Source organism: Rissa tridactyla, chromosome 13 (assembly GCF_028500815.1).
Source record: "Rissa tridactyla isolate bRisTri1 chromosome 13, bRisTri1.patW.cur.20221130, whole genome shotgun sequence".
NCBI classification, from domain to species: domain Eukaryota; kingdom Metazoa; phylum Chordata; class Aves; order Charadriiformes; family Laridae; genus Rissa; species Rissa tridactyla.
In genome coordinates this window covers 4,670,518-4,690,947 of record NC_071478.1, presented here as the reverse complement: position 1 = coordinate 4,690,947, position 20,430 = coordinate 4,670,518, and the positions used below count along the sequence as shown (strand labels likewise).

The following is a 20,430-nucleotide window of genomic DNA, read 5'->3' as shown; positions in this document are numbered from 1 at the left end:
CAACACTCCTGTTTAAAAAACATACGTCCAGTGCCTGCGGCTTAGACAAATCCAAACCAAGAAGTTGTGGGTTTCCAGAACAATTTATTTATCTAAGTCAGCTCCTCTGATAGCAGTAGTGTATATGTTGTGATAAACTGACACTGAGAAGATTTAACAATTTCTTCGTTTAATAAGTGATTTTCACTACATGGTATTGTACACTGTTATCTGTTCAAAAAAAGATTAACAGTTTTTAAAAAACAAGATTCTGTGAGAGATTTATATAAACCGGTGATCAAGATCAACGCCTCTGGTTGGCTTATCAAGCTATTTTCTACGTTTCTTTGTAGAACAAAGTCCTTCGGCTAAACCGCATGAGCCCATTCAGGCAGATCTAGAACCATCTCCGTAACTCCCATCTTTCTGACACTGGCTGCCACAGGACCGATGCCCCTGTAAAACGGTTCACTTGATCCAAACATACGGAAACTGTACAAAAATGTGTTTACTTTTGCCAGGAATAGAATAAACAGCACAGCATTTCTACTTGCTATTTCAAGTCAGGACTTCCTTTTGTCTCCAGGAGGAAGGCGTGAATGGAAAGCCCTGCCAACTCTGCGTGGTGGGTCGTGTACGAACAGTTTTCTAAGCGACTTTGGCTTCAGGAAAGACACAAACACTTAAAATAATGGCTTTAATTGTCATTTGAAGTATACGGAGGGGGATGTGTGTCTGAATTAAATATACATCATACCAGTGATGCTGGTAAGTTGAAGGTTATTTCTAATGTTGACAGCAATAAAACTAACGTGTACATGACAAGACATTAAAAGAAAAGCAATCCCTTTAAAACAAAATTTAACGTAAAAAAAGTTCACAGTGGTTTGTATAAACAGTATGTGATTTCTGACAGTAACAAATTTCTACTCTCACAGCACACTAGTGCCCTCTTTAGATCCTAAAGAAGAAAAACAAGCATTTACACTACTCATTGTACAGATTCAGAAAGTCAGTTGTACAATTACCCATAATGACAGGATAAGATGCTGTGGAGTGTACAGCTGTAACACCAACGAAAGGGAAGTTTAAAACTCTTTTCCTGGGAGAAAAGTCTTTCATTTGCTGTTACAACCAGCAAATGCCATTCATCAAATCAAAAGGAAAACCACAAACACATTATCTATTTTGAGCAAGCTGAACAGTACACATTACAGTTTTAAAAATGGAGGTTATATACTATAATACAAGTCCCAACAAGGCAGCGCCAAAGTGACTATTTCTTTGCTTGTTTTGTGATCATACCCCTGGGAGGCGTTACGGGTCTGCTGGAATTGGGCTTCTTTTTCTCTGCCGGTTTCAAAATCTGAAAAGATAGTGCGGTCACTTAGCAAGAAGTTTTAGCTTTCTTACAAACAAGCAATTAATTCACTAGTAAAGGCATTATACAGGTCAGCTGGACAAGTCATAAATGTGCCAATAAATAAATGTTTCCTACTCACAGCTACAACAGAACTTAGAGTAGCTGATCTGAGAGCCCGTGGCAACAGACACAGGCTGACAGCTTTGCTGGGATGATTTAATTGCAGGGTAAAACAGTTCATCTACTCACACAAGCAAGGGCTTATCACATTTTTGAAGACATGAGTGCAAGCACAGCCCTGTCTACCTGTGGTATCTGTAAAGATCTATTTGACACAAGCATTACGGTTTTGTAATAGTAAAGGATCAATTCAAATTAGAGCAAATTTAAGTGTGACTGCACTACGTAGGAGGTAAAATCTTCAGATACCATACCTGAAAAGAGCACATTAGAGTTTCATCCACACTCATCATGGCACCCGCATTATCAAACTCTCCACAGTAATTTGGGGCAGAAAAGAGAGTTACCAATTGCCTTTTTGCAAAAAACTCATATCCATCTTCAACAACCTTTAGAGAGAAAAGCAGAAATATTAGACTGGACAACTTCTTTCTGCCAAGATGTAAAGCAGCTTTAAGAGAACCAGCAGTTAAAAAACTGTCTACAACTAAGGAACACGAGTTCCTAACTTCTATACCACAACAGGAAGACCACTGCAGGATCCAGTTCAGCAACAGAGTCCATTAGCAATAAGAAAACCAGGATTCTGCTAGGCTCAAGACAATCTTGTTCAGGAATCAGAGACTCAGTTTATGTGTGTTAAGGGAAAAAATGTTCATTACAAGGGTTGTTAAACATTGGGACAAGTTGTTCAGAGCCAGTGAAATCTCAATCCTTGCATATATTTAAAACTTGGCTGAAGAAGACCCTCAGCCAGTCAGGCTTACACCGGTTTGTCCTGTGTTGAGTACTTGTGTGTAGGGTTGGAACAGATGACCACCTCAGGTCCCTCTGAACCTGAATTATTCTATGGTTTAATGTACAAAATTAAGATACCTGATGAGCTCTACATATGAGATCCAAATCATGTTTATGGAGAAACTTAGCAACCACTTCAGCACCAAAAGTGAAGGACACTCCTCTGTCATTTTCACCCCATCCTAAGACATCCTTGTCCGGGTCAGACCACAAGAGATCACAAAGTAGACCTTGATCTGGTACATCAGTGGGGCGCATAATTCGTCTTATTTGTTCCATTGACTGAAGGTCTGGTGACAAACCTGTTCAGAGTTAAGACACAGACAGTTCACATTTTAGTCCAACTTTGCTCTGCAAGACTGAGGTATTAATTCAAGACCAAAATAATTTGCATTCAAACTGATTCACCATTGCAATTTTACGTCGTTCAGTGGCAATGTTAACTGACATTTTCTTAATCCAGCATTTGTTTTAAAGCTTTTGTAACAGAAGACAAGTCACTTTCTGTAAGATTTACTAGAAGCAAGATAAGCAAAGCTATTTCCACATTTTAGAGGATTACAATAATCTCACTGTAATATTTTGCAAATGTCTGTTAAAAGAGCTGCTAAGTAAGAGAGGCATTAATACTAGAAATCACAGGATATGTTTATTTTAACGATCAGGCCTAGCAAGATGAAATACAGCATCAAACAGACCCCATACTATTTTTCACTGATACGTCTCCCTGGGCGACTGTAATTACTTGCAAGTGATAAAGCATTTAAGGTGCAATATGTATTTTATTACTTTGAAAAGTTGCATGAAGCAGTATCACATAGCATAACAGAGCCAATTGCTACAAATGGAAATCCAAACTCACCAGGTTGAATGGGGCTTTGAGCAACCTGATCTAGTGAAAGATGTCCCTGCCCACGGCAGTGTGGATTCTACTAAATGATCTTTAAAGGTGCCTTTCAACCCAAATCATTCTATGATTCTATGAAAATGCACATTTTCAGAATGTTCTTAAAACTCCTAGTCATGTAAGTCTAAAAAAAACTACAAGGATTTTTTACTCAAAAGGAGATGCTATTAAATATGCCTTTTGGTATAAAAGGGAAAGCAGATTATTGCATCTGAAGTTACAAAACTACCAGCTCAATGATTCACAAACCTGACACTAATCAAGCTCAACCCTATCTTATACTTGACCCAAGTCAGAGAAAAATCCCTGAAGTTTTGAAGCTTCAGAAACATAAACATGAAATTGCCATGACTGATACTAGGGTATTACAGTTTCTCAAATATCAACTACAGAACTGTTACTTACCCCCATGACAGCAGAATATTTTCTCATCCACAATAGCTGCAATTGGTAAACAGTTAAAACAGTCTGTGAAGGTTTTCCACAGCTTAATGTTGTATCTCCTCTTACCTAGAAGACATTTTGGAGAAAAAACAGTCAATATACTTTTCTAACACAGCTAAAACCAACCTAATATGGCTGCCCTAAGTTTACTAAGACTTGCAACAAGTTAGCATTAAAGCCTACACACAATTTGTCTTCTCTGATATCCACTAATACACTTTATTGCTTCTACGAAAGTTGCAACGGTCTCCTTCAGTGTGGCAGGGTGCTCTGAAGCGGCTCTGAGGATAGCCCAAGTCTGTTCAACAGAACGACATTCCACTGTTGGCAGCCAGACTCTTCAGTCCCAACTTTGCTTTGGAAAATTACCCCTTGGAGAATTTGATCCATTTCAGAAAACCCTGCCATTTGCTGGTTTTTTTTTCAGGGGAAGAGAGCAATTCTTGGAAAGCACATTTTCTTGAAACTTCTGCTAGTTCTTTGCCACCTAAAGTCTCTCTATGCAAAGAAACAGGACTGAAAAATGAAACTGCTACAGTTTTACTTTCACAGGGACTCTTCCAACAGATATGAACCCTGAACATATTTGTGATATATGACTAAGCCTGTGATTAATCTCTGAGGAGTCAACTCTGAAATACCACCCATCTTTATTTCCTCACCGAAGGAGAGCAAGACATGGCAAGTACATCTTGTAAGCTACAAGCCAAGTATGGCCCATAACACAAGTTGTGAGAATGCTTCAATGCACAATTAGTTTAACAATTTAATCTCCTCTACATTACCTGGATTTATTAAGTCACATCTTTTGAAACATGAACATACACTTCTACTTCACAGCTAAATTACTTGTTATATCAGGGTAATGTCTACATACAGTCTCTGTCACAATAGACCTTAATGCACTCTGCAGTGACAGAGCTGGTACGTTAACTGCATAGCAACATTTGTTCAAATGGAGTGCTCGTGATGCCAAATACATATAAGCACATTTCTTCATTAAAAGGCTGACACACTGGTTCAAGTAACAACTTCTGCAGCTGAAGCCACCTACTGAAAGAGCAAGTATCTGGTGCTCAATCCAAGCATGCATCACACTGAAGGCTTCACACATGCTTTGCCCCATTTAGCAAAGGAAATATTGGTTTTGGACAAAACTAGCACACAACACAGCAGTACTGCATCCAGAGAAGGGCAAAGTCTTTTTTTTAACATTACAAAGTTACAGATTGCAAGCAGCGTTAACATAACCACAGTAAAGATCAGCCCATTCTCCATGTTAAGTTATAACACAAGCATGTGTCATCATCATCCCTCACATGAAAGAAACAGAGGTGAACTTTTGTAGAGCACATCAAGTAAAATTCTCTCATCTCTCATTAGATGACCGTATCTTAAGAACTTCAACAATATGTACTGGTGAGAACTGTTAGTTAACATAGCAGCCAATAAATAAAATTACCCACTTGCATGCTGCTTTGTACTGTGAGGACTGGACTCCAATAGGATTAGGGAAAGCACACGTTTCCCTTAGCACAACAGGCTAAGGGCCCCCCTGAAGTGCCCAAAGGGAACTGCAAGTTAGGAAAGAACCATTAACACCACAACACTAGCACCTCCTACCCTGCCTTCCCAAGCCAAAGATGCACACATCATCACTATTACTTACATTCATCATAAAACCCATAAATTCTATTGATGCTGGCACATTCATGGTTCCCTCTGAGGAGGAAAAAATTCTCTGGATATTTAATTTTGTAGGCCAATAGAAGACAAATTGTTTCTAAAGACTGTTTTCCTCTGTCAACATAATCACCAAGGAACAGGTAGTTGCTTTCTGGTGGAAAACCTCCATATTCAAAGAGCCGAAGCAAGTCATAGTACTGTCCATGGATGTCACCTGTAAACAGTATTCAGAAGCAACATATAAGTGACTCTTTGCTACATTCTTTGATTGAATCTAGAGAAAGAACAAATACATGACACTTCAGAAAGAAAAAAGCTTGCAGTTAGATACTGCACACAACACAATTAAAAATTACAGTTTATCTTATATAAAATGATCACATTCTGAAGTTTGACACCTATGTAACGTAATGGTTAACTGCACTAAGATGAAGTATGTAGCTACTTAAAAATATTCATACGCGTCTAAAACAAAATCAAGATTTCAGGAAACCAAGTGCATGTTCAAATGAAAATCTGACATCCAGTTAAATCCTTTACTTGACTAGTAATGGCTGTGAGATCAGGAACCTTTACCTCATTGTTGGTATTTCCACACAACATTACTAATACTGATGGAAAACTGACCACCTGGGGAACTTGCTTTCCTTTGTACTATCTCTGGTGCATTCTTGACACAGCTAGTAATTCAAATTCTAGCAGTGAGGTTGTACAAAAATGAAACTGGCATTTCTGTCCTTGATTTAAATCATGGATTTGTTTCTGACAAGCAGAACACTAAATCATGGTTTTAGACTACCAATGTTATAAATACTGAACAAGCTACTTCAATTTGAAGTAAATCCTCAATGTTAGAGTACGATAAGATACTGTTTGCTGGAAGCTTTTTAAAGTGCATTTATTGAGGCTTTTATTTTGACATTCTTCATTCTTTTAGCATAACTACATGTGAATGTGTGTGTGCAAAATAAGCACCACTGTGCACAAGTACAGTGAAACCAAACTAGAAGGTAATTCCCAGAAACAGTACAGAAATCTAAGTTTTCAGAAGGATTTTAAAATATTGTCAAACCACTGTTCAACTCTGAATAGCAGCTACAATAAACTACTGTAGTTCTCCTTTGTTTCCCCTTGTTTAGTCATGACTAGGACAAACATTATTTCATTGATACAAAAACTCCTTTCCAAAGCTTCATGTGAATCCCCTCCCCAAGAAGCCTGGTGAAACTGGACCAGTTACTTTTTGTGTTTGGATTATTTTGGTCCCCACTCCAATTCCTATGTTTGTTACCTTTTCCTCAACTCCTCCACCCTAAGCATGCAGCAGGGTTTTATCTTCCCTTTGTTTATTAGTTCCACTATTAATATGTGACAGGAGCATCTGGCATTTGTCCTCTGCTTAAGGTCTGCATTTACCTGGCACCCCTGTCCCCCCAGGCATCAAATCATAATCTCAGTACTCACCACATATTTTCAGTGGAGCTTCAAGTTCTAGTAGAATAGGCTGACTCAGAAAGATTTCTCTGGATTTCAAGCACAGTCCTCTAATTTCATTCTCTTGAAGTTGAACATTTTTGCCTGGTTTTGATCCTCGCACTGTCAGGAGGAGTCAGAAGTCAGTTATCAAAATCAACAACATCCCCAATGTTATTTTAAGAGCCTGACTAAATGCCACTGTAATACAGAATGAGAAGATAACAGGGTAGTATCAGTCTGCTGAGGTGAAACTGCACTGCCGTGTTACCAGAGAAAGGGTAGCGTGTTCTGTTTCAGTTGTATGGTACTTTCATTTAACAGAACTCATGGCTCTACACTTCCCCCGTTAAATGACACATTTTAAATAGCATCAGTTTAGTCCTATTTAATTATAAAACCTACCTTGGACAATGTGACTATATATATGTATTATTATTTTATTTTTTTTAAAGTGAAGCAGTTATACACTTGTTCTCTGGAAGGCTGTGTGAACTTGAGAAAAGAAAGTCTCCTATTTAATCATCAATATCATAGCTCATATGTGCAAGCTTCCAGAAAACTACCATATAACCTTGCCTAAGACAGTATCTAAACAAACAAGACTACAGTACCAATAAATACTGTACTGCCCCATTCTAGACTGCAGTTAGCAAACATGGAAGAAAAACAAGCATATGATTAGAAGGTCAGAACTATACATAAAGAAACATTTTTGGATCGCAATGACAAAACTTGTCTTCTTATCATTGCCTTTGAGTACAGCAAGACAAGCTAGTAGTAGATCTACCTCCCAGCCTCAGACCTCAGAACTTTAGCCTCAGATGCCTGGAAACAGTCTGACAACACTTCCAGAAACAAAATCACTACACTGGTAACATTGCCTAGTCAGGTGACCTACTGTGTGCAACCCATATGGTATTGAGACTGAAGAATATACGCTCTTATCCAAAAAGGCTTGGTCTTTACATCCAAAAAACACAAGCAACAAGCTCCACATCCTTTCAAACACAAGAACCTATGCAATATTACCTTCCTGAATTTCTAAATCACCTTTTAGATAGCATTTCAGTCTAATGCCCTTGACACTGTTTAACCTCAGAGTGAGATATCTGGAAGGTACAGATGACTCTAATCTCTGTACTGTCACTGTGGGCCTTGCACTACATGAAATCAAGAAGTGAGAACTGCAGTAGGAAAACACTGGCGGGGGGGCAGGCAGGGGGCATGTTTTAGAAAAAGTAAGAACGAAACCAGTTGTCTTCCAAAGGGATTACAGTTTCTCATTAGCACAGAACTTTCCTACTTTTGTACAAGCCTCTGATCAAGAGCAGAGAACATTGCTCAGTCAGCATGCATCTTATCTAGATCGAGAATAAAATGGTTGTATAATACCCATCCATAAAATCAAGCGTCATTGGACACAATCTCTACCAGCACTTACAGTGTTACAACCAAAACAATTCTACCCTTCATACTGACTCCCGGAGACCCTAGTCATGGTGGCACAGGCTGCCCTACAGAATCACTGACAAGACCCTAAACCACATGACTTTTCCTCAAGCAAGCTTCAAAATTAAACTTTAGTTCAAATTACAATGTATACCGACAGTGACATTAAGTTAATTGTAGGTCAAAAGTCACGGCTTTAATAATGTTATCTTTCAAGCAATACATGCTTCTTTATTATTCACTGCCTATGTATTATCACTCAAAGCTGACATTACACAGCAACACTGGGAATTACCACAAAACTTCATGTCTTCCATTAAAATATTCAAAGTAATGAAGCATATAAATGAAAGTTAAATCTTTGTCACTGCAGTTTATCACGCATGAAGCTTTTCATCCATACAGTAATTTTCCAAACACTCCTGAGCAATGAGCAAGTTACTCAAAATGCCAAATATCCAGAAGCAATAAAGAACAGAAATTCACAGTATAAAGTGATCAGCTGGCTGAATTATAAATGTTAAATTTTCCCCTACAATTCAACTTTGTTTTTGAGATAATACAATATACTTGCATTTAGTTTTCTGAGAAGCCAAAAGAAATAATCTAACTTTCCATGATACGGTCTTGTTAGAAATTGCTAAAACCAAACTCTGTATCTCACATCCATAAATTAAGAAGCATAAAAATTATACAGACTACGTAATGCACTGAGTCACTAAAGCTCATGAATAAAGCATATGCATTCGTTTTTGCTGAGGATTAAATGAAAATCTGAAAACTGACTGTTTCAGATACAAATTTCCTATGTTTCTCCAATATACTTTCATTGAACCAGTATAATCTTCATGCAGTCTTAGTCATCTGCTTGTAGAAAACCCTGACAAGATCAAATAATGCTCTGATGCAATTCACAAATTCACTATCACAGATACCAGAAGGATGAAAGAAGAATAGGACAATTTGATTCAGTTCTGTAGCATGGTGCCTTGCCAATGACATTTTGACCACTTTCATCCAACATGGAATTGGCACAGAAGAAAGGAGAGTGTTCAATTTCTTCTAACATTGACCTACATATCCTGAAAAGCTGGGAAAAATATTTTTGGCTTCAGAAGAATCAAGTATGCAGAAGTGCATGCTGGTTTGAGGAATCTATATTTTTAGTGCAAGGATTTTCTCATCCACAATGAAAGAGCTGGCAAAGAAATGCAGGATGCTCAGTCTGAATGACTTCTTAAAAGATTTCTCCGAGTCTTCAAGTTACTTAGTCCACTAAGAAAGGCAAAAATAATACCCTATGAAAAAATATGTGGTGTTTACAGTTTCTTTTCTCTGCTTTGGACAAAAACAAGGCAGCTTGTAGAGATCAGACAGTACAATACTAATTGGCAGCTTGGTCATAAAGTCAAAAGAGCAGCTCAATAGTACTGTACATGCACATTTGTTCTTTCAATGCATAAAAAATAGCCTCTCTCAGAAATGACAGTGTGGAACTGACAGTGGAACACGCTAAAGATTAATCAGGTGAAGAAAAAAGTCAGCCCATTTCAAATAATATTTTATTTATGTCTTGTCTCAACATATTGCTGCGCTATTTCCAGACAGTAATATATTCCTATCCTCTTTCAGGCAGAGATGCTCCTGTTCTTAAAAATCATTTTTCGAGAGCTTGAATTTCAATGTCCAGTCTGGGTAGTCTTCTAACAAGTAAAATCTTCGCCACTGCACAAGTATGAGAAGTTTTGGAAAAATAAGCTCTCCACTGGATGGAAAAGACTACAGAAATGATCCCTCCCTGGAGCCTGTATGATCTCTGAAGAGATACTGACTTGAACATCGGTTCCAACTAGGAAAATTAACGTTGCTTTCCAAGTCAAGAAGGAAAACTGCTGGAAAGCAACAACAGATACCAACTCTAAAATGAAAGTGCACTATTAAGAGAGGTGAGCGCAGTACGACAGCCGCCCAGCATGGGGGGGGGGAAGGAAGTAAAAGGAAGAGCAAGAACTTCATGGCACCCCTGTCATTTTGGTGCAAGCAAACAGAGCTAGAACAAAGCTTAGCTGCAGCTGCCAGGAGTCAAAACACCACCTGACACCCAGGACAACTTTTATACATTTCTTTGCGAAGGGTAAGTGGGTCAAGAACTGTGGGATCTAGAACGTAACAGTCAGACGACCACATGCATGTACAGTACAACAGGCTTCTATACCACTTCCCATCACTAGCATTCCTCAATGCTCAGTTTGGTGCCACACAATCCTTTACCTATGCTATTACAGAACTGGGTATTACCTCATTCAAGGTTCATATGAAAGGGACAGATACTTAGGAATGGATCCAAAAATAGCAGAATATTAAAAAATACTAGAAATTTCAGTGATCCAAACACCTAATTTTCCTCCAATATTGCATTAAAAGAAGAGGCAGAAATTGCTGTCAAGTGAAGTAGCTAGAATCAAGTTCTTGTACAGAAAATGTTTTAAAGAAAATAAGTCTATCAGCAGGTCAGTTCATTTTTTGGCTTATTAAACATTCCCCCAGTTTTACCATATTTTACATTCAGATGTCTGCAGTCCTAGAGACATTTCCAAAAATACTGCAGGTTGTTTTTAATCTTGTTTTTAGCAGTTCCTGATGACAGTTTCACATTCAGTTTTGCACCATAGGCACAAAGGGAATAAATAACTTGAAAGTGGTTGATATAAAAAAGGTTTTACTTTACTGCAGGCATTACCAACTTTGATCAGATCATTTCAAATTCAAAATTGAAACTGAAAAGCAACTCCTCAGTGCCCAAGCCTCTAAAAAGAAGTTGTTTTAGTCTACTTTTTAGTACAACAAAAGTTCACAACAGCATTATCAAACAGAAGATTCTGCATGACTGCAAAATTTTCATCCTGTAACATACTTCCACACTGGAGAGAGCTTCATAGCAACAGGTACTCACGCTGATCACTAATACTCAGAGATGACAAATTCCTCCGCTTCACTGACTGGGCAACAGACACAGAATTTAACCGACTTATTTGGATCCACAGCAGTGATAGGAATCTAATCCTCATCTTCCAAATGGAGAACTATTTCCCATTATTAGAAACTGCTGCAACACAGCAGGAAACAATTAACATTAAGCTGCACAAACTATGGAAAATTATATGGTCTGAGGTCAAAAAGTGCTGCTTGTCTATTAAAAACTTTATTGTAGTATTCCAACTCATCAACAAGTGAAATCTAACCACATTTCAGATTAACATCTGTGAGAATCAGACACAGACATATCTCAGTATATGAAGCTAAACAGAAAGCAAGCCTTCAGACTCATCATTGCTGTATTTAGCAGGAAATGTAAAAAAAAAAATCCGAACCCTGCATTTACAAGAAATAGTCTTCTCTAATGTCAGCATTAGTTTATCCATACTCTTTGACTCAACTATTTTTAATAACTCTTTCCCCATTTAAAGCAAATTAGAGAGAATATCTCCTTGACAGCTATACAACAGGCTTTACCGGGAATAGAAATCTGTGGGTGTACAAACAGGAAAGTTTGAGGATTTGGAGTCTTTTTGCTGATTTTAGCGCACTAACCAGGATTTCAGCTTTCAGAATGGCTACCACCATTCTAGCCTCACATGGCTTTATCCAAAGTAGCCTCCATTCATTACTTAGTTTTCTGTTAATAGCGTTTGCAGAGGCTGCAGCACAGAAAAGATTTTGAAAAACGTAATTCAACTTGGGTTCCACATAGGTATGTTGAAATTGTGTTATTTTACCCTGTTATTTATCATTACCATGGTAAGACTAGTACATTTCAATCTTGTTTTCTAGGTATGTTACTATGAGCTCCATTTTCAAACCAGACCCTACTTAATCTGTGAAAAACTGCCAATGTGCTAGATGAAGGAAACAGATAAGGGGCTTAAGTTATAGGGAGAACATCCGACATGACACGGAAAGGAAGCCATGCTCACACTCAGGGAATCTCGGGATTTGTCACTCATTCTTTGCCTGGTGCTGAGCAGGAACGCTGCCATTTCCTGGAACCCTTTCCATAACCGTGACACTGATTTTTCATCTTACGGGGAGCTTTTCTAGCATCTTCTTTTCTAATGGCAGTTTTGGCTTAGCAGACACGCTCAGCCGCAAGCTCAGAACCACGAAGTTAGTGCCTACAATACTCCTCCTAGGAGAGTAATTCACTCTCAGGTTTGCCCCTTCTTACTCCTCAGTCAAGTGAGTTAGTTCCATAAATATTTGAGCCTTTATCCACTATCAGGGACACTTACGAAATATTTCAATGCTGTCATTTACTATACTTTAGAAGCCTTATTCTTGTGAAAATTATTGTTAGTACAGTTACTAAAAGTGACAAAATTAGAGAACTTGTACTCATGAAATTGTTCCTAGCAGAACAAAACCCCAGTAGTAAAGAAAGTAACAAATATAAATTCAATTACAGCAAAAAAAAATCAGTATGTTCAATGTTTTCACTGTAAGTCCTTCTAAGGCTGAGAATAATGTTACCGAAAAATGATTTTTTTTTCCTGACATTTCAATGCCAAATGGCTCTGTACTATAAACATTTGGAGCAAGACAGACTCTTCAAATATTTACCTTAGAATGAGAACCTGAATATGTACTTCCAGGCCTTTTAAAGTTCAAAATAATAGTTTCAGCTAACTAGCCTAATCTGGGTGGAAGACCATCTGGGGGACAAGTAAGAATAATGTAATTTGATCAGAGAAGTCAGTACAGAAAGCAAGTAAAAAACCCCTCACAAATACATTATTAATGCCCTATATTAAGAACAAAAGCAAGAGTAACTTATTATTCACCCTTGAACCACTTCACCTCAACCATTAGACTAAATTCACTAATGGCGTAGCTCTCTTGGTCCCTTCCAACAGTGCAATGCTAAGGCATATTATAAAACACAAATACCTGCTTAACCATATTTTCTCACTGATTTGAAATATTTCGCCACATATCTCCTTAATACTTGCATTTATTACCTTTAAAAGCGGATAATGCCCCCTGTTACATCATTTGCACTTTACTAGCAAAATCACCTGAAGTTAACTGTTATAAAAATATGTAAGCATACAGTTTAAAGACAGCTGTAATCAAATAACAAATTTCTCTAAAAATCAAAGCTTGCACAAAGATTTGGGCAACTCAGTTTGAGTAATCTGATTATTAAAACAGGTTTTGCAGTGTTTTCATGCTTGAGTATGATTTTAATCTGTGTGCAACCTTGTCTGAAAAGGTTATCACTTGAAACAGAGTTCTGGTACAGGCACACCAGACTTTGTATAACTAACACTATGCAGTTGTTCTACGAGAACCACACCAAAAAATAATTTCTTTTTTTGCTCCAAATCTAAATAGGATGAGAATCCTTACACATACTTCAGATATTTTTTTCCCTCCATGCAGATCTCCACCTTGGAAGTTCAGTCCTGTCACCTATGTAGCCAGACTGTAGTAATTTCAGGGAAAGGATGAGTCTCTCCAAAGAGAATGGCATTTACACAGTAATTCACACAATTTAGCACTCAATCAAAAATGCATGTTTGCTAAAATGACATATCATTTTGCCCTTTCTGGAAAAAAAAATAAAAATGACAGAATGCCACAAAGGTCAATCATTACTCTGTCTGGCAAAGATGTTTATAATAGGCATTTAATAAGCAACGAAAAAGCACTAGTATAGGTTACTAACACTGGTAATTGTTTTAAATATTTAAAAGACAATCATTGCCTCAAGGAATCCAAAATCCCAGCTGAAATGTCAATAAAGGAAAAAATTTAATTTCAGTTCTGGCAGCTGATGCAACCTCAGGTAACATCTTTAGTTGCATGAACCATCTCTGAAGAGATCTTGTCAGAAAGCTTTCTGAAGTCTGATTTATGAACTCCCATCTCCTCCAAACATATAATACAGATATAAGCTGGGTAAGAATGTAACATAGTGACAGAGTACATCTTACTACTTTTTGAAACTTTAAACAAGAGAAATAATTCAAATATCTTTCCAGGATTATCTTATTCCATGTCTTTGATATTAAGAACTTAGACTTTGAGAAAATTGCCCTAATTACACTAGGGGAAATCAAGTAAGAATTGTAACTAACACCTGCAATAAAACGGGGCATGCATTAATATGACGCCAGACGTATGAATACAGGAGCTGACATCTACAAACTGTACTACTAGAGTTTCAGGAAAATCGTGGTCTAAATTTATGAAGGGAAGCCTTTAAATAATTTAAACCAGGGCAGTTTAAATTCGTAACAGGCAAAACCCAAAACGGATCAGAGGAAAAGCCCTATTTACTTTTACTTATTCTAGTTCAATAATCCCGTAATACATCTACAGGATTTTTAACTCCAAATCATTTCTGGAGTAGCTGTATTGTTCCTCTGCCTGACCTTTTGCTATCCAAGTCATTACACAAGCAAAATCTCGGAAGAAGGAAAGGGTGTAATATAGCTGGAACACATTTCTTCACCATTTCTCTCAGCAACATCTCAGATGACTTTGTGCCAAATGGAAAAAAGTTAAATCCCCGACCAAGCTCTTCAAGCGTAAGTCCAGATGAGATGCCCACCCTGACATATGTGAAATGAGGCTGGATCAGGCTAGCTTCCTTCTCTGAATAATTATGATTTTCCTTGATGCCTGCAAGAAAATTTGCCATTGACTACTTCTTAGCCTTTTGCCCTAAGAAAGATAAATCAATAATTCTAGTCCAGTCCCGACCCCTGCAACTGAAGGCATGATGCCGAAGACACCCGCTGCAACTTTCAAGTCCTCCTTTGATTTAGAAACTCCCATGCAACTCTCTTCAATCCAAAGCACTGACAACACAAGACAATAAGCCCCTCCACAAACTGTCTGAAACGCCAAAACCCAACCCTTTATTCGCACCTAAAAAGACACCATATGTTACGAATTAAGAGCCAAAGTCCTACAGTAGCATTAATGCAAGCAGCCCATCAAAGCTAAAACCACGGTATCCTGAAAGCCATGCAAGTCTCCTCCCGACTTTCTGAAAAGCTGCCTCAACAGACTCTTTAAACACGCTAGGTCTTATTTCCAGAGCCCTACGACTACCCAGCCAAGCACAGACCTCATGTGCACGTGTGGAAGGCAAGACAACACCCCAGGGTTTTTTTTAACACTTTCTTACGAAAATAACACTAAATTAAGCATCTCCTTAGAGCTGCAGGGGAGGAGAAGGGAGGGCAGCCGGCTGGTCCCAACGCCGCACCGGGAGCTCAGAGGGGATCGGAGGCCAGGAAGGGCTCGGAAACACATGGTCTGAGGGACAAGTTAGGGCTGAAGGCCAGAGCCGCCCGGGGCGACGGCGGAGACGAGCCCCAGGAAGACAAAGCGCCTCGGCGCCCCTCCATTTTGGTCCCCCCCCGACCCCACCGGGCGGGCAGGACGCGGTGCATCCCCCGCGGCGGTGGCTGAGGTGGGACCACGAAGGCGCCGCATGGACAGGCTCCCGGGCACCGGCCCGGCCACCACCCACCCCACGGCCACCCGCCCCATGCCTTCCCGGACCCTCACCCTCCAGCAGCCGTTGGATGATGCTGTCGATGTTGAGCTTGTCTATATCCGCCATCGCCTCTCAGCGGCCCGGCGGACCCCTCCCCGCGGCTCCCCTCCCTCCGCTCGCTGCTTGAACGGCCCGACTTCTCTCCTCGTTCTGTCTCGTTTTTCCCCTTCCTTCTCTCCTCCCCACTCTCCTTCTTCCCTCTCTCTCTTCCCCCCCCGCCCCCCCCTCGACCGCCGGTCTCAGCAGAGACCCAGCACTGAACAAAATGGCCGTCGTCTCCTCATCGAGCTCGCCCGGCGCACGGATACTACGAGCGCGACGCGGCTCACCGGAAACCCTTTATAGGCCGGGCGGGAAGAGCGGGGCGGGGAACTCACTGCCTCCGTTCCGCGCTCGCGGGATGCTTCCGCTCACGGGAGGTGAAATAGTGCGGCGGTGCCGCCTCCCGGTGTCGGAGCTGTCACAAGGCCCGGGCTCCGTCCGTTGAAACCTGGCCGCGAGCTGGGCTAGCGGGCCGTTTGGCTTCCGCCGATGGCGGGAGGCGGTGGCTGGGGTCGGGCTTCTGTCAGTGTTGCCTCCTCATAGGACCCGCTCAGAGGCTCTGTTGCCACGACCCGTGAGGCGGCAGCTCGGTGTGAGGCAGTGGGCATGAGGGGTGTGCTTCCCCTCTGTGTAATGGCTGCTTCCCCAGGCCTAAAACAGGGTGAATGACACCAAAATGACACCTGCAGCTGCAACCTCCCTCACAGGGCGCTGTGGCCTGTGGGGAGGAAGGCCTGTGTGGCGTGTGGGGCCATGCTGCTTGTGAGGTGACCAGGGGAAGGCGGTGGTGGCCCCTTCCAGCTCCCTGCAGGCCCCAGCCTGTGCGACATGGGCCCGCAGGAGACTGATGGACTGCCACTCGGTGCTCACCACGCTCGGTCAGAGCGTGCCCCAGTGCGTGGTCGCTGCTGGGCTGTGAGCTCCCGTCCCCGCTCCTTCTCCGGAGTTTCTGCAGCCTGAGCAAGGCCTTTAGCTCCCGACCAAATCCTGTCTCTGCCCCCGCGAATAAGTAACAAACGTACAGCTCTGAAATCCTTACGGATGAAGAAATTAGCCTACCCTTTCCAGAGCATCTTGCTATTTTATTTCACACTTCTGCTATTATTCTATCTGTAGCTACAGCTTGGCTACAAGCAAATGAGGTTCTGCCCGTAAATTGGCTTGCATTTGCAAGGGAGATGGGCTGTGCGGGCCTTTCCCGCTGTTCAGCTTGCATCTGTGATTAAATATTCTTTAATTGCTTTATTTACTCGTGCTTTAATTTGCAGGGATGGCTCTGTCGACCTCTCTCCTCCTCCTCTCCCTTCCCCGTATGAATTGCTCCCACTATGCATCCCGGATTCCTCCTGCCGACAGTTATACAATATTCATAACAGCTTATTACCCTGGTGGGGCCAGAGCAGAGTTCGGGTATGTGAGGGCGATAAAGTGAAGGACTTGCAGTCTCAGCACACCTTCGATCTGGCGGGAGGAAGGAGATAAGAGGACGCAGAGTCTACCCGAAGCGCAGGTGCGCCTGTTGCAAAACACAGCTTCAACGCTCCACTTCCCTGAGCAAACGCGTATCGTAATGAGCACGCCCAAGCCGATATGCTAATCTCGGTCATGCTGGTGTAAGCCCAAAGTAACCCCGTTGAAGACAATAGAGTTACTTCAGATTTACTTCAACGTGACAGCCTTTGCAGATTTACATCTATTTCTGCCCTGCACCTTCCTGGGGAGCGACCCCCCCCCCCCCCGGCTCTTTTGCACCGAATGCTTTCCTTCACTTTCAAATCCTTTCTAATTCTGCAGGGAAAGTTGTTCTCTCGGACTCAGCTGAATTATTTAAAAAGGGAAATCGGTTTTATGTTTCCAGAGGAACCTTCCTGGCCTTGTTTTCGTTGCTGGAAGTCTCTTCATCTTATCTCATCTCATCCATCAGTTGTTACCCCCTGTTACTCCAGGGATGAGTCCTGCGAGGATCTGAGCATCTTTGGTGGGGTGCTGAGTCCCTTTCACTCCTGTGAATGCTCTTGGAAACAGCATGGAGGAGGAAAGCTCAGCACCTTCCAGGGTGTGACCAGGGAGATGTACTTGGGAATTCACTGGGAACACTGTACTTCTGGAAGGAAGGATCCAGCCCTTCAAAAGAGTCCCGTCAGGGCAAAGAATGTATCTCACTTGCTGAACCACATCAGCACTGTCAATTCTCTTTAAAACAGGCATAGCCAAAGGGAAGGGAAAGAAGTGACAGATAAAGGCGAATCTGTCGAGCCCCCATCATCACCTTAATAACCAACGTGCTTTGCTACAGCTCCCCGTCTCGACAGCAGCTGCCAGTGCTTGGTGTCCTGTTCAGAGCGGGCTGTATTTTTGCACAGGGCCTTTTGCATTTACATAAAAAATAAGGACCTTTACTTAACAGCAGTAAACTCTGTGACACGCCAGAGATATTAAGCCACTGCAAAATTATCTTTTTAATAAGCTAACTTTTCTCTGCTGGAAATAACAAGCCTCGCCCTACACCAGCTTCTCTGATTAGAAAAGGGACCCAGCCAAGGTGTTATAAATATCCTGAAACTATTTTGTTCTCCGGTGTTGCTCACAACAATGATTTATTTCTAGAGGGGGAGCAATCAGGGAAATCCCTTTGTCCTTAAACCCTGCACATAGGCTTCAAACATTCCATAATTTTGAAGCTTATGGTTCATATATGGCCCCCCCTTCTTTCTATTTGTCTACAACTTGCATTCTAGTTTGCTAAATACATGAGTATGTACGGTTTAGCGCTCTCGAAGCTCTGAGACCTTTGTGTCTTTTCCTTCTCCCCCCCTCTGAAATTCCACAAATAAATCACTGCTTTGGTAACATTCCTTGGAAGCCTCCGTGTAACATATCTTTCCCCACTGATTTGTCCTCACTGTCTCATGCGCATGCCACTTCTCTTTATCGTATGGTTGCTCATAATCTGGCTGTGTTTAAAAATACATATATTATATATAAAATACCCACCTACATACACGAGCAAAATAAGGAGTTTTTCATTATTGTTCTGTACATATATATACACATAATAACATGCACACACATACATATAGAGTGTGCATAGTAGAATATGTATATACAGCATATATACGCACATATGTACATGTATATATATGCAGCTAATAATGAAATGCTCCTTATTTTGTCCCTGTACGTAGGTGGATCCTAAGAAATGCGAGTCACCCACACTTCCCCTTGCCTTAGATTACATATTTGCTAAGTCCGTGAAATTCAATGTGTTTGTGTACATTTCAAACAAAGATCTACATGGACTGTTCAAACACTGCAAAAACAAGAACGGGTGACTTGTGGGTCAAATGTTATTTTTCCTAACGCGATACACAGCCCCGATTTAAATGTTTTCATAACTCCTACTGTTTGCATCCAGATTTCCTCGTGTTACAATCAAGATAAACCTCTTATGCATGCTTCTTGCCTCTGATGTCTAAAATATTTTTCTGACCTCCACATTTCAGATGCTGCAGAGTTTTGGGGGTAGAGGGTGCCAATTTGTCAGACAAAAGAAGAGCAGCTGGAACATGCCGCGAGGCTGATCTGGAGATGTAGGGGTCCGTGTCCGGTTCGGAAGGGAGTTGATGACGCACAGGCAGGTGTTTTCTTAGTGTCATATTTTATTTACAAAATACACAGTGTGATGATCTCCCTCCAGCAACAAAACCAGCGAACTGCAGGCAGGAGGCTGCGCCATGTGGGACCTGGCGAGGAGCTTGGGGCTCCGGAGCCTCTGGCTTTGCCGTGGGGCTCACCGAGGTCTCAAACCATGCGGAGAAGCTGAATGAAGCCCCATCCCCAGACGGCCAGCAGCAGGATGCCTGCCGGGGACTCCATTAGACTCCCTCTTCTCACTGGTGTACCCCGCATGCCAGAGCCAGGCCTTCATTTCCACTGAGCCGATCGTTTCGCAGTCTCAACAGCTGGTTTCCGTCTGAAATCCCCAACAGAAGCTGTCGACAAGCATGACAAGTCCATTTCAAGTTTGTTAAAAATCACATTTTTGATAAAAAATGTTAAAAGATTCTGCTTGAAGAATCTCAAGACAGGCATGGGAGAAATGTGATTTGCCATTCCTCCCCTCCTACTTCTTTTTTCTTTTTTCTTTTTTTTTTTTTTTTTTTTGGGAAAGTTGATGTACTTCATGGGTTTCTGATGAAAGGTATTTCCAAATGGAAAAATGTTCTGTTGGTGAGTTTTGGAAGGTTCATATTGGTGAAAATACTATCAATAAAATCCTTCTCCTATAAAAATGTCCTAAGTCACTTTTTTTCTAATATAGCAGTGACCACATAGGATTTTTTCTGCTATAGCTATTTAGATTAAGAAAGCACAGCACATTCCACCTTCTCGGTGAGTTTCTTATATGAATCTGAATTTTAAGTCTAGAGCAGGCACAGGAGCCATTTGGAGAACTAGTCGATTGATGTCTCCTGCCCCCACTGAGCATCCCTGGGCAAGTGTGGTGGAGGTCTGCTCTGTCGCTTAGAAAAAGAG

General features: G+C 41.0%; 1 protein-coding gene across 1 annotated transcript; it reads right to left on the bottom strand.

Annotated features, from left to right (window-relative positions):
• Window positions 1–64: 64 nt before the first annotated feature.
• PPP1CC (protein phosphatase 1 catalytic subunit gamma) lies at window positions 65–16,051 on the bottom strand. The gene is made up of 7 exons (XM_054219841.1): window positions 15,864–16,051; window positions 6,822–6,953; window positions 5,341–5,571; window positions 3,633–3,737; window positions 2,399–2,622; window positions 1,777–1,911; window positions 65–1,345 (listed from the first exon to the last, which is right to left on the bottom strand). The coding sequence occupies exons 1-7, from the start codon at window positions 15,916–15,918 to the stop codon at window positions 1,256–1,258; spliced, it is 972 nt and encodes a 323-aa protein (XP_054075816.1). The 5' UTR covers window positions 15,919–16,051; the 3' UTR covers window positions 65–1,255.
• Between the last annotated feature and the right edge of the window lie 4,379 nt (window positions 16,052–20,430).

Coding starts and splice junctions, on each gene's coding strand:
- PPP1CC (XM_054219841.1), bottom strand. CDS start 15,918: ATGGCGGATATAGACAAGCTCAACATCGACAGCATCATCCAACGGCTG. Junction 5,572..6,821: donor AGCTCCACTGAAAATATGTG/GTGAGTACTGAG, acceptor TACTGTTTACAG/GTGACATCCATGGACAGTAC. Junction 1,912..2,398: donor TCATATGTAGAGCTCATCAG/GTATCTTAATTT, acceptor TTCTCTCTAAAG/GTTGTTGAAGATGGATATGA.